General features: G+C 35.2%; 1 protein-coding gene across 1 annotated transcript in view; it reads right to left on the bottom strand.

Moving 5' to 3' along the window:
* LOC120861100 (leucine-rich repeat and IQ domain-containing protein 3-like) overlaps positions 1-15,638 on the bottom strand; it is a 194,116-nt gene that overhangs the window by 139,377 nt on the left and 39,101 nt on the right. The window contains exon 4 of the mRNA XM_040236763.1: positions 11,622-11,755. Coding sequence (XP_040092697.1) covers positions 11,622-11,755 — 134 coding nt within the window. The remainder of the gene's footprint in view (positions 1-11,621; positions 11,756-15,638) is intronic.

Raw genomic sequence — 15,638 nt, 5'->3', positions numbered from 1 at the left:
GGAATTTAGAAAGATGGTAACGATAACCCTGTGTGCGAGACAGCAAAAGAGACACAGATGTATAGAACAGTCTTTTGGACTCTGTGGGAGAGGGAAAGGGTGGGATGATTTGGGAGAATGGCATTGAAACATGTATAATATCATATATGAAACAAATCACCAGTCTAGGTTTGATGCAGGATACAGGATGCTTGGGGCTGGTGCACTGGGATGACCCAGAGAGATGGTATGGGGAAGGAAGTGGGAGGGGGGTTCAGGATTGGGAACACGTGTACACCTGTGGCAGATTCATGTTGATGTATGGCAAAACCAATACAGTATTGTAAAGTAAAATAAAGTTAAAAAAAAAAAAAAAGTCAAAGCAAAAATAGGATGACAAAATTGCCTTGAAAGAGACCAGGCAGTCTTAACATTAAAAAAATAAATAAATAAATAAAATAGCTCTAGATTTATCTGGCCACTCCATTCCCTAAAAACTCAGTAAGCAAGTTCATATTTTTAATGCCCACCCTTGAAAACAAACAACCTTCTAGATGTAAAAAAAAAACCTTTCTGTCAGCATGAAGACATTCTTCTCTGCCCTCCCAACAGGATTAAGTTTAACAACTTACTTCAGCCAAGCTCTGCCTTGGGGTCCACTAATATTTCTTTATCATCAAAGGTTCTACCTTTCTAGTGAGGTTTCCTAGTCTTTGACTCAGAAAGAGAATGCTTTACAGAAGATACTAGTTTCTTCTAATGTCTTACCTTTCCAAGTCCTAACTTTATCTTGGGGAAAATACATTTTCCTTTCTATTTGATAAGACTCCCAAATGGCAAACATTTCATCAAATTGAATCCCAGATCATGAGCAAAAAAGACCCTTCTTAGCAAAGTTGTATTTTCCTCCTTCACTGATTTCATTTATACCCATTTCAAGTTAATTATTATATGCATATTTCTTAAAATAATATACTATTAGAGTTAGAGAAGAGATAAGCAAAATGTTGATGATACATAGAACCACAAAAGTAATCAAAATATTCAATATCTGTTATTTTTTCCTACTAATCCTCCTAATTTCATACCTTCTGTAGGCAAAAGTCAATCTATAATATAAATAAAAATTTAACCAACTATTTCTCAACTACATAAAAAGAAAGACCAACTGCCCAGCTCAGGACAAACAATTTATCACCATTCTCTTTTCAGTTTAGCCAATTTTACAATTTGAAATCTCTTCCTTATAGTATCAACTTCTTTTTACACATAACAGTAAAAAGCTCAAACTGGTACAAACTTCAAGGATAATATCACGGTTAGGGTAGGATTCAGGTTTTATTTGGGATTTCAAATCAATTTCTGTAGGTCTGCTCAGTCACATAAACTAATATATGTTTATTGTTTACACTAGTTTGTCTTAGATATTCTTTTATTTCTTTTTTTTTTTTTTTCTGTTCAACTATTTTGGATTCATGTATATGTATAGCTGAGTCCCTTCACTGTTCACCTGAAATTACCACAACATTGTTAACTGGCTATACCCTAATACAAAATGTTTTTGATCTTCTACTTCTTTTATTAAGATAATCAAATCAATCTTAGTATTAATAAAAACAAACTTCCTTATGTCAGAAATTACTCATCTGGGTGTGATATGTATAGTCAAATCAGCCCAAATCATATTACACATATTGGGAACAGTTAAATATAGAGGACACAAGTAAAAGGCTGATAATTTGTATAAATGAGTACTCCTTAAATCTTGTCAACTATAAAATATTTCACAATAGGTCATTAACATTGTTGGAATTACCAAAATCTGTTTATTTATGTGAGTTTATTTTTAATATTATTCAGTTCAGTTCAGTTCAGTTCAGTCGCTCAGTCGTGTCCGACTCTTTGCGACTCCATGAATCGCAGCACGCCAGGCTTCCCTGTCCATTACCAACTCCTGGAGTTCACTCAGACTCACGTCCATCGAGTAGGTGATTCCATCCAGCCATCTCATCCTCTATCATCCCCTTCTCCTCCTGCCCCCAATCCCTCCCAGCATCAGAGTCTTTTCCAATGAGTCAACTCTTCGCATGAGGTGGCCAAAGTACTGGATTTTCAGCTTTAGCATCATTCCTTCCAAAGAAATCCCAGGGCTGATCTCCTTCAGAATGGACTGGTTGGATCTCCTTGCAGTCCAAGGGACTCTCAAGAGCCTTCTCCAACACCACACTTCAAAAGCATAAATTTTAATATTATTAAGAAACATAAATTAAATTTTAAGAATATAGAATGCATGAGAATGGATGCTTGATAAGAGTCTCTTTACTGTTAAGTAAAGTGTAGAGAGGTAAACTATGTGGCAATTATCTTTCTCATAACGCAGAAATCTATGTCAATTTACTTTTTTAAATTTTACTTACTTTAAAAAATTCTTACATTCCTTCAAATTTAAACACAAAAGGAGAAAAGTTATGACCAACCTAGATAGCATATTGAAAAGCAGAGACATTACTTTGCTAACAAAGGTCCGTTTAGTCAAGGCTATGGTTTTTCCAGTGGGCATGTATGGATGTGAGTGTTGGGACTGTGAAGAAAGCTGAGCACTGAAGAATTGATGCTTTTGAACTGTGGTTCTGGAGAAGACTCTTGAGAGTCCCTTGGACTGCAAGGAGATCCATCCAGTCCATTCTGAAGGAGATCAGCCCTAGGACTTCTTTGGAGGAATGATGCTGAAGCTGAAAACTCCAGCACTTTGGCCACCTCATGTGAAGAGTTGACTCACTGGAAAAGACTGTGATGCTGCGAGGGATGGAGGGCAGGAGGAGAAGGGGACGACAGAGGATGAGATGGCTGGATGGCATCACCGACTCGACGGACATGAGTGTGAGTGAACTCCGGGAGATGGTGATGGACAGGGAGGCCTGGCTTGCTGCAATTCATGTGGTCACAAAGAGTCGGACATGAGAGACTGAACTGAACTGAACTGAACTGAATTGAAAGCCTCAGTGCAAAGAGATAAAAAGTAAACCCAAACCCAACTTTCAACCTCAGGACATTTACTTCACTCAGATAATCTTGACCTTTGGTATTACTCGTAGGCTTGGGTATTACAAATAGAGAAGAGTGTAGCATCTCATCAGAAAGGTGGTTATAATGAGAAACTTTCACAAAAAATCTAGGATCATATGAAGTGCACTTCCAGTGCACCAACATCATTATTCCCCTCACTCTAAAAATTTCCAGAAGAAGAAAGTTTCCATCTTGGACCTACTTTGTCCAAAGAAAGGAAAACAGTCTTTACTGAAAAGTTTTAAAAGCAATGTATTCCTCACATGACCTGAGTAATCTGTAAAAACTGGAGATGATCCTTTTCAGTTTCAATAGACACTTAAAAGTAATCAAAACATCCTCTATGGAAAAACCAATCTTCATAACAGAGTATCAAAGACTTTAGAAAAAGTTCCAAGGAATATGAGTTGACCTTCAAAATTAGAGTGGACAAGGGAATGATGCACAGTAGGTGAAATCCATAGTAAAAGCAGATAGCAGAATCAAATCCATAAGGACACCGACTACTAGAATTATGAACTACTGAAATAAGTATGCTTAATGTTTTTTTAAAAATAAAGGGATATTAAAAATAGGAGAAAAGAGCTATTAAGAAAACAAAATCTGAAAGAGAACCAAACAATACTTCTACCTATTAAAATATATAATACTTAAAATGAAAATTTCAATGGCTAAATAGCAGATTATATATCACTGAGGAGAAAATTATTCAACTAGAAGATTAAGGATCTTCTGTATAGGATGTAGAATAGAAATAATTATAAAATAAATATTAATAGACATTGTAAATTTGTATTTGTCGTATGATTTAAGAATATTCAATTATATTTTAAAGGGAAAGAATACAAACACTTAGAACAGGCAAACCTCATAAGATGCCAAGTATAGATACTGAACAAGCAAATGAGAGATACAAGTAAGATTCATAAGGTGTCTCAGGTATACATAGTAAGGTAGCAACCTGAAAAACACTATGTAATAAATGAAGCAAGTGTGTGAAGAATACTGTCATAAAGGAAGGAATAAAGCATGGAAGGACTAAATAACATTTTAGAACATTCATAAAGCATTTATTACATTATCTTCAGAGACACAGCTATGGCTCCCACCAAATCAATCATCCATCAGTAACCTAACACAACCTCATGCATGCTATACCCAAAACATGCAAATAAAACTCATCACTTCTTGGCAGGTTGTCAGTTACTTAGTTCATAGCTATGTGAACCTACACCTCTTGCTCCTACACCTCTCTAAAAAGTCAAGAGTATGGTGGCTCCAATCATTTTCTGGCTGTTGAAGACCTTCACTCACCTCTACTCTGGTTCTTATAACCCAACCATCAGAGAAAGCCTGATGGAACAAAGTGAGAAACAGGATATATGAACACTGCATAATACATGATTCAGATAACATGGTCATTTTACCCTACTTATACTCACTTCTACTCCATTTTTCTCCCTCATTTCTTGCTATATGTTTTAAGTAGATTAAATAATCTGATTCAAGCATCTTAATTTGATCTCTGAGGTTTTTTATTCTGTGAGCTCTGAAACAGACTACCTGGTAACTTACTTGGAGGCTGTCATAGCATCTAGGTAACTTTCCACCATTACAGCTGGCAATGAGAATGGGATACAATTAAAAGGCATCCTAAATAAATTATAAGAGAAAGATCTTGCTTCACAAATGAACATTCAAATCAAAGCAATATTTAAGAGTCCCTGATATAAACGAACCACTAAAATTTACCCATAATACAGAGTCGAGAAGAAACTGAGCTAGAGATTGGAAAATAAAACCAGAACAAAACTCAATGGAGGGCTGATTATTATCTCCAATTAGACTCTGAGATCAATAGGAAGAAATCCTAAACCCAAGGGCGTTACCAAATGTCAAGTTAGTCTGTGACCACGACCTTTGTTCCAGTCTACCTGTTAATTTACTTACAGACACCACTGTAAAGAGGGTAACTTCCCATCTTAAGAAAAATGGGAAATATAGATATTTTGAATAAATTATCAATAAATAAAATGATGGCTGGAAATCATCCAGAATTGATAAAGGAGAAACCAATCCCTAGATGCATAAATATTAAGCTGCATAATAAAAATAAAGTGATTTTTAGAATTGTCAAAGAAAACATCTTCAGAAAAATATCAGAAATACCTTAGATTTAAAAGTAGTAAGAGGGAAAAGAAAGATAACCTGTAAAGGAAAAATTAGCCTGATAGTTTACTTTTCAACAGCAACAATGAAAGCCAAAAATAGTGAAAATATATTCAGTGAGCTAAAGGAAAATATCTATCAGCATAAAATTAGAATTCTCAAAAGTATATATCAAGTTTCACAGAGGAAAAAAATTTCCCTGTCTCCATTCTTTTGTTTTAGTCTATAATTTTAGAGTGATTAAATAATGTCTAGTGATGGTCAGCTATACTTTCATCTCTAGAATAAAACACTAAATATCTTACTTTAGAATAAAATTAGGAAAGTTTAACTGATTCTAAACAGGGATTTAATAAATGTTCCTATTTGTGAAGCACTGGTTTCTAGCATCTTTAAATTCTAATTATGCCTGTGTTTTGCAATATGAATCACAGCTTTACGCTTGGGCTTCTGATATAGTCAGGATAAGCTATTGCAGAAGTTGGCAAATTTTTCCTTTAAGAGCCAAATACAGATAGTACATATTTTAGGTTTGCAGCCACTACAGTCTGTATCTTAGCTATTCAGCTTTTCCATTATAGCTTAAAAAGCACATTGACAGACAATACATAAAAGAATGGGTATGACTGTGTTCTGATATAATTTATTTACAATATCAGGCTGCCATCCTAGGAACCATAGTTTTCTGATCTCTAGTTGTAGACTTCTAAGATCTGCAAAGTCAGTTATACATACCTACTTGCTTCTTACTTTGCAAAATTTTGTTGCCATCTTTCTCTTCACACTTCTCTTGCCCTTTGCCTTTCTAAATCCTCACATTATCAGTTAAATGGGATTTAGAGTGAGCAGAGGCAAACTGAAAGGCCAGCACAATATTATTTTTCAAAGTATGTGTTTTAAAGGAAAACTCCTACAATTGTGTTTAGGAATGCACTGCACATACAAATCAATTTAGGAAAAACTGACATTTTTATTACACTGATTCATTCAATGTCATAAAAATGATATAGTCTTATATTTATTTCCATCTTGTTCTATCAGTAATGTTTGGTAGGTTTCTTTCTAGAGGTAATTCACATCTTGCCTTTCATGTATCCTTAGTACATGGTTAATGACAGCTATGGAAGTGTACTGTTCAGATCTCCTTGAAGAAGACCCACTACGAGGAGCACAGCTGACTGACAGCCCCAGCTCTTGCCTTTTTTTTTTTTAGATCCATCACTACACTTTTGTCAAGGCTATTCCCAGTCATTGACTGAGGAATTGTAATAGAACTGGCCCATTTCTACCTGATGGAGGATTCCTAAAATGGTCAAGCTTTGCTCAGGGATCCCCCACTGGTCTGGCCTAGATGTTTTCAGAGTTGCGTTGCTGAATTCTTTCTGCCCAATTCATTTTCTCTCTCCCTTCACAGATTAGCATAAAAGCATGAATATGTTTCCCTGCCTATTCCCACTTCCTCCCCTTTTGTTTGTCAAAGATATTACTCCCAATAAATTTCTTGTACACCTAATCTAGTTTATGTGTCTGCCTCTTGAAGATCAATCCAACAAGTAGCGGGGTTTTTATACTATTATAAATAGTAGATTTTAATTTCAAGTTGGTGATTGGTACTACATATCTAAATAATATTGATTTTTGTATTTTTATTAGCTTTCACATTCAAAATCATAACAGCTATAAGAAATTATAATTTTGGTTTTTTCCTATCTTATCTTTTATCTTTTTATTTTCCTTACTTTGTTCCACTAGCAATAGTTCCAGAATAGTTCCACTTAGTTTCAGAGCAATACTAAACAAAAGTGCTAACAGCTGATGCCCTTGTCGTTTTTCGCTAATCTCAGGGAAATAATTCCAAGATGTTGCTAAGTATTAATAAATGTGTTAAAATATATATAATTAGATTAAGAAAAGTTTCCTTTTAATCCTAGATTGCTAAAAGTGTTCTTCTTTTTTTAACCTTTTATAAGTGCTGAATTTTATATTTTTTGTGTAGACATTAAGATGATTGTATTCAGGCAGTCCTCACTTTACACAGAACTACATTAATTAATCCCTGTGCATACCAGAACTATACTGTCATTTTGCACAGTTCTACTGCATATTATTTTTTCTATTACTGAGTAACAAATTACACAAACTGAGCAATCTGTGTTCTTTCCTATCTGGAAGCTTAGGGGAAAACATCTGCCTCTAAGCTCATTCAAGTAGTTGGTAGAATCCAGTTCCTTGTGTAGGACTGATGTCCCCATTTTCTTGCTGATTGTTGGTGGAGGGTTACTCCTAGCTCATAAAGTCACTCTCAGGTCATTTGAATGTGGTCCACTCTACTTTTAACACAGCAACAGTATATCAAATCCTACTTGCGTTTCAACTTTCTCTGATATCCTGTTCTGCTATCAGTCAGAAAACACTCTTGTTTTTAAAGAGGTCATTTGATTAGGTTAAACTAACTCAGAAAATCTATCTTAAGGTCAACTTATTAGTAAAGAACTTTGTGACATCTGCAAAATACCATCTGCCATGCAATATAACATGATCATGGGAGTAACACCAGGGAACAAAGATCACATGGGCCATCTTGGAATTCTGCCTATCACAAATTAGATGAGATCAAATCTCAGTTACTTTAGAATCTTGAAAAATGAGAGTACATTCAAAGTATGCACAAATTTTAGTTAATGTGATAACAAAGTGAGAAACACTGAGGTGTTTTTCCCTCACTCATATTCTATTAATGTGATTGGTTTCCTAATGTTAAACTAACTTTTTATTCCTGGAATAAACCTATGTTGGTTATAGGATGTTAAGCACTTTGCATACCTCTATATCTAATTTTCTAATATTTTACTTACAATTTTTACATGGGCATACATAAGACAGCCTGAAGTTTCCTTTCTTACAACGTTCTTGTCAGATTTTGCTTTTAAAGTTATGCTGATCTCTCAAAACCTGAAAAGTATTCTCTCCCACTCTTTGGAAATTTTGGTTTAAGATGGTGTTAAACATTCCTTAAATGTCCAGGATAATTCATCAGTAACCTACAATTGAAGTATCTTCGTGGGAAGGATTTTAATAATGGATTCAGTTCTTTTAATGTATGAATGACTATTCAGCATTGTGATTTCTTCTGTCAGACTGAAAATTGTGTTCCTTAAAAGAATCTGTCCATTTCACACACATTATCAAATTATTTGGCATAAAGTTATTCACTGTATTCCCTTTAATTTCTGTGGATCTGCAGCAATGTTGTTTTTTCATTTCTTATCATGATAAAATTTTCCTTCTGTCTCTTTGTTAGAGCAGTCATGCTGGAGCTTTATCAATGAATTACTCTGAAAATAACCAACTCATGGCTTTATTGATATTCCTGCAAATTTTCTCATGTTCTTTGTATCCTTGTTTTATATTTCATCAGTTTTTGATACTATTTTTATTATTCCTTCCCTTTTATTCTCTTTGGGTATAAACTCCAGTACTTTGACCACCTCATGCGAAGAGTTGACTGATTGGAAAAGACTCTGATGCTGGGAGGGATTGGGGGCAGGAGGAGAAGGGGACGACAGAGGATGAGATGGCTGGATGGCATCACTGACTCTGTGGACGTGAGTCTGAGTGAACTCCGGGAGTTGGTGATAGACAGGAAGGCCTAGCGTGCTGTGATTCATGGGGTCACAAAGAGTCGGACATGGCTGAGCGACTGAACTGAACTGAGTACATCATGAGAAACGCTGGGCTAGAAGAAGCACAAGCTGGAATCAAGATTGCTAGGAGAAATATCAATAACCTCAGATATGCAGATGACACCACCCTTATGGCAGAAAGTGAAGGGGAACTAAAAAGCCTCTTGATGAAAGTGAAAGAGGAGAGTAAAAAGTTGGCTTAAATCTCAACATTCAGAAAACTAAGACCATGGCATCTGGTCCCATCATTTCATGGCAGATAGATGGGAAAACAGTGGAAACAGTGTCAGACTTTATTTTGGGGGGCTCCAAAATCACTGCAGATGGTGATTGCAGCCATGAAATTAAAAGACGCTTACTCCTTGGAAGGAAAGTTATGAACAACCTCGAAAGCATATTCAAAAGCAGAGACATTACTTTGTCAACAAAGGTCCATCTAATCAAGGCTATGGTTTTTCCAGTGGTCATGTATGGATGTGAGAGTTGGACTGTGAAGAAAGCTGAGTGCCGAAGAATTGATGCTTTTGAACTGTGGTGTTGGAGAAGACTCTTGAGAGTCTCATTGGACTGCAAGGAGATCCAGCCAGTCCATCCTAAAGGAGATCAGTCCTGAGTGTTCATTGGAAGGACTGATATAAAGCTGAAATTCCAATACTTTGGCCACCTCATGCAAAGAATTGACTCATTGGGAAAGACTTTGATGCTGGGAGGGATTGGGGGCAGGAGGAGAAGGGGACGACAGAGGACGATGGACGTGAGTCTGAGTGAACTCCGGGAGTTGGTGATGGACAGGGAGGCCTGGCATGCTGTGATTCATGGGGTCACAAAGAGTCGGAAATGACTGAGCGACTGAACTGAACTGAACTGAACATATCTGTAGGTATAAGATATAAATAATTATACAGACAACTTCAATACAGTATTCCAAATGTTGATAATGCAAGTATGTGATGTACATTGTAGAGGCCAATATCCCAATACTTTGCCCTAAGCAAATTAGGAGCAACCGAAGGATTTTAAGATTTGATTTATAATTTTGAAAGATTACTCTGTGAATGCTGTAGTAAATGTAATTGGAAGGGAGCAAGAAATTCAAGGAAAGATTATTTCCCATGCAAACAAATAGCACACAGTATATGAGATAGAACAACAATAATAATGATATTTTAAAAATCAGCTATTAAGAATGGAATATTCACATTTGCCTGATACTATGTGGGTTATATTCATGACCTGAATTCTCACAAGCAAGTAGAAAATTAAGTATTGCTATTAGCCCCTGCTCTCTACCATTTATTAGTAATTTATCAGGAAACTCAGGCCCACAGTAGGTAAGTAATACACCTAATGGAACAGCATTTTAAAAAGAAAAAGAATTAAAATCAGTCTGTCTTGAAGCACTGTGATATATTTTTACCACTGACATTTCTCCCCACAAAGCTCGTTCAGACCCTTTTCTTGCCTGCTGAATTTTCAGATTGTTTCCATGTACAAGGTTATTATCTCATGGTACATGAATATCAAAGGAAACCTTGATTCTAAGAGAGAAAAACTCAATCCCAGGGGCATAAATTAAAGACAAATCCATTTAATTAGATGTTTATTTCACATAAAATACATACAATTTAACTAAAACATATGAGATAGAAAAAATATTTTAAATAAATATGTATGTGTTAGCAACTGCCTGCTTCTCTTCACATCTTTTACTCCAAAACCACTTTACTTTTCTTCATTCATAAGCCCAGTCTCTCCCACAGTTTGGCCTTTGTTAGAGAAGTATATGGAATCTCATCTTCAGAAGTTGCAGGTACTGTATTATGTTCAGTTTTGTCTTCCATACTGATCTCTATCAGGGCTATTGCCATCTATGATGTAGTACATGCAGGCTAACACAAGACAACACTGTCTCTGCCTTACCACAGAATGTTGACTATCATTTCAGTGATAATTCCTAATCTTTCTTTCTCAAGGAATGTCTGTTTCCCAACTCCAGATCTATTTAATCCTACCTGTATTTCAGGGCCATGTTCTGTTCCTATCTTATGAACTCTACCATTTAGCATCTGAAAATAAGCTTTAGGAGAAAGCTCATTTCTTTTCTCATGTGTTTAGTGTTTTGCATGACTAACACAAATACACTGATGACACAGTATACTATCTTCCCTCTCCAGGTACAATGTTGAGTCTTACAGGTAAAAATTTCCTGTATTTGTAAAATGTCTGCTACTGAAAAGGGATGCACGGAACAAAGAGAGAGGGAAAAGTATTAATCAAAGGATAATGTAGATTAAGGTGGTAGCAGATGTTTTGGCAAAACTATCTTCATATCCAAACAAAATACAAAATCCTCATATATTCATGGCTTGTACTTTTTTCTTATATTGTACATGGCTTATATTTCTATTATGTTCCATTACACAGAGAAATTTAATTTACATTTTCTACTAATGCTTTTAAGTTTAATTTATAACACTATCAGAATTACTCAAGATTAGTAAAAACTTTATTGATTAGTTATTTATATGGCCATTTTAAAAGAAAAAAGGTAATCAAATGATTATACTAAATATTACAGTATTATAGAGTCTGTGATGTTTTTCTCAAAATTAAATAGTCTATACATTACCAGGTTGATAGGGAATACAAAAATGCATATTATTACAGAAATGACTTTTGTTAATTATCTTTTAATATTGAAATAGTGAATAAAATAAAACATACCTCACTTTTTTCCTAACTAAGAAACCACGTGTCCATCTTTGAATAATCAAAACTGGTGAGTTATGAGCCAGAATTTCATTAACTTTTGAAATAATGTGTTTGATATTATCAATTTCATCTTCATAGGTTGATCCCTGTATAAAGAAAATTACTTAATAATCATATTTCATGAAAGTATTTCCAAAAGATATTTTAACTTGCTAGTCTGATGGTATAAACTATTAAAACATTCACAGGTGTCTTATACACATAACACTTAAGTAACATATACATTTTTCAAATCTATTTTTATTAGATCATAAGGTCAAGAATTAGTAGCACAAAATAATTTCAAATCTTTACACAAAATTCAAGATCAATGAGGATAACATTTTCCATTCTAGATTCTTCTATCTGCTATCACAGGTATAAAATTTTGTCCATAATCATGTTGATCTCTGAAAGGTAGGGGCATGAATAGATATCCAAAGACCCTTAAAAGTATTCTGTGAATCATCATAGATGAAACTTATATATGTTGGATTTATAACAACTTGCAGCAGTTCAAAATTTTGTTGCATCTTAACTAGATATTTTACAGGAAGACAGTACATTCCCTGGGGTAAAGACTTCTATATTATCTTAAAAGAAATTATCTCTAAGATATTTGGTCCTGTATATTTTTAGATTTTGGAACCACAGACTCCTATATTGTCATAAATATACAATAATGAAATATAACTATGAAAAATTTTGAAATATTGTGAGAATTACCAGAACATAACAGAGAGACATGAAGTGAGTAAATGCTGGCCACCCCCCAAAAATGGCACTTATTACTTGTTCCATGCAGGGTTGTCACCAATTTCAATTTGTGATCAAAAAGCACAATAAAATGAGATATGCCTATAAACTCAACTTGCCCAAATATGAATCCTCCTCCCTAACTTGCTTTCTCACATGCTCTTAGTGAATGGTGGTACTGCCCATACAAACCTAATCCAGAAACCCTGAACCATCCCAGGCTCTCTTTTTCTGTTCTATTGTCAGATCATGCCACTTCCCCTCACCTTACTTTGTTCTTCGGTTGCTCAGTCACGTCAGACTCTTGTGACCCTATGGACTGCAGCACACCAGGCCTCCCTGTCCTTCACTATCTCCCAGAGTTTGCTCAAACTCATGTCCGTTAAGTCAATGATGCCGTCCAACCACCTCATCTTCCGTCACCCCTTTCTCCTCCTGCTCTCAATCTTTCCTAGCATCAGGGTCTTTCCATTCTACTTAGCCACACCATTTCTTTCTAGCCTTAATCCCTCCTCTAAAAGAACACTTCTTTTTAGCCTTTAAGGCAAAATATCAACTTTAAGATACTATAGACCTTAACAGAAGCATTCTCCTTATTGCAATAATATTCATTTGCCTATTGCAATAGCCCTTATCCCTCCATTGAGATAATCCTTTTGAAAAAGTCTCTTAAGTCCTGATTTGCTATTTTATTTGATAAGCTTATGCTATAAAGTAATTATTGGTCTGTCCTTCCCACTGCAACATAAACTCACCAAGTGTAACACCTCTTTCTTTATACTGAATCTCTATGAGTAAGTAAGCTATCTAGTTTGTAACTGGCATTCAAATATCAGTTGACTAGTAAATCACTAAGTAACAGACACCTGTACACCTTCATACTGGTCTCCAAGCTTGCTGTGGCAATGTCAATCTGTTTTTATAACTTAACTCTTAATTGGCTGTAGTAACATACTAATTTTTCTACCTTTTGGATTTTTATTTTTCAGTCTGTTTTCCTGTTTGCTCTTTTTCTATAACTATTTAAATAGAGTATAATTTTAGGTTTGCTTCTTTTTTCACTTCTCTGTGCTGTTTCTTTGAATAAGCACCTTCTTTACTATATGTTACTATTTCACATATGTTGATTATCCTATATATCTCCTAGCAAGAATTATCTAATTCCAATGGAACTTCTAGTTCCATTTGTATACTTACATGTCAAAAACTGAAATAATCCTTCCCATCTGAAAACACCCACAATCTATACTTCATACCACATTACAGATAAGAGTCATTAAAATTATTTTCCACCTTGTCAACCAAATAAACTCACATTCTTCTTCCTCTCTCCTCCTTTCCATCTACTAAATCACTTAATTCTATCAAAAACATCTCTTCAATCTGTTCCCTATAATCTATATGTACTAACAATTTATTAAATCAGCTCTTATAAACTAGGGTCCGACCTATAGACTTTCCTCTAATTTCCCTATGTTCAATTTCCCTCCACTCCAAAATTACAGAATATAAGACTTTTTCTAAAATGAAAATCAGGTCATCTAAAATACTTAAATATTTCCCCCAAATCTTACAACATACTGTGCTATATTCTTAGTATTACTCCCTTTGCTCTATTAATCCTATTTTTGATTCCAGCATCCTTTGTCATGCTCAAGCATGTCTTCTAAACCCCAAGAACACTAAATCACTTGTTGTCACTTAACTGCGTTTAGCGTCACCTCTGTGCCTTTGCCATGCTTTTTACTCTATCTCAACATTCCACAATTGCCAACATCTCTACCTACTTTACTTCTTATTTTCAAAAAAACTCATCTGAAGTATACATATTTTTGATTTTGCTGTTTTTCCATGACAATAGGTATGAAGTGCAAAACTTTAAAGAAAACATATGTAGATCTTTCACAGATTTTTTCCCATATTCAGAACTATATTTTTTTCTCATTATTTCTTGGATTACTGCTGCTGTTGTTGTTCAGTTGCTAAATCATGTACAACTCTGCAACTCCATGGACTGCAGCATATTAGGCTCCCCAGTACTCCATTATCTCCTGGAGTTTGTTCAAATTCATGTTTATTGAGCCTGTGATGATATCTAACAGTTTTATCTTCTGCCACCCGCTTCTTTTCTTCCTTCTATCTTTCCTAGCATCAGGGTCTTTTCTAATGAATCAGCTCTTCACATCAGGTGGCCAAAATTTTGGAACTTCAGCTCCAGCACCAATCCTTCCAATGAATATTCAAGGTGGATTTTCTTTAGGATTGAATGATTTGATCTTCTTGAAGTTCAAGGGACTCTCAAGAGTCTTCTCCAGCACCACATATCAATATTCTTTGCTACTCAGCCTAAATTTACAGTACAAATCCCACATCCATACGCGACTACAGGAAAAACCATAGATTTGATTATATGGATCTTTGTCAGCAAATGAATGTCTCTGTTTTTTTAAATAACACTGTCTAGGTTTGTTATATCTCTCCTTCCAAGGAGCAAGCATGTTTTAAATTCATGGCTACAGTCACCATTTGCAGTGATTTTGGAGCCCAAGAAAATAAAATCTTTCACTGCTTCCACTTTTTCCCCATCTATTTGCCATGAAGTGATGGGACCGGTTGCCATAATCTTAGTTTTTTGAGTGTTGAGTTTCAAGCCAGTTTTTTCACTCTTCTCTTTCACATTCATCACCAGGTCCTTTAGTTCCTCTGCACTTTCTGCCATTAGAGTGCTTGTCATCTGTATATCTAAAGTTGTTAGTATTTCTCCCGGTGATCTTGATTCCAGCTTGTGATTTATCCAGCTTGGCAATTCACATGATGCATTCTGCACACAAGTTAAATAAGCAGAGTGACAATATATAGCCTTGTGGCACTCCTTTCCCAATTTTGAACCAGTCAGTTGTTCCATGTCCAGTTCTTGTTGACCCACATACAGGTTTCTCATGAGATAGGTAAGGTGGTCTGGTATTCCCATCTCTTTGATTAGTGCTTCTCCTTAATTTTCCTTATTTTCTCTACTCTAATTCCTATTCATTTGTAGTCGGTATTCTAGAGCTCACCTCGATGTTTTACATTTTTTTTCTCATCATTTTCAGTTATTTTTTCTCAATTTGGTGAAGCCATGCTGTCAAAGGTTAGCTTTCTCATACTGAGGTTTTTTAATAGCTTGTCAACTACTTCAGTTATGTGGCTGAGCCTAAGCTCCTTTCTGAAACTCCTGTCTGCCCTATCACAGAT

The sequence above is a fragment of the Oryx dammah genome, unplaced genomic scaffold, assembly GCF_014754425.2.
Source record: "Oryx dammah isolate SB20612 unplaced genomic scaffold, SCBI_Odam_1.1 HiC_scaffold_11227, whole genome shotgun sequence".
In the NCBI taxonomy this organism is placed as follows: domain Eukaryota; kingdom Metazoa; phylum Chordata; class Mammalia; order Artiodactyla; family Bovidae; genus Oryx; species Oryx dammah.
Note: the sequence above shows the minus strand (reverse complement) of the source record. Positions and strands in the feature narration are given on the sequence as shown.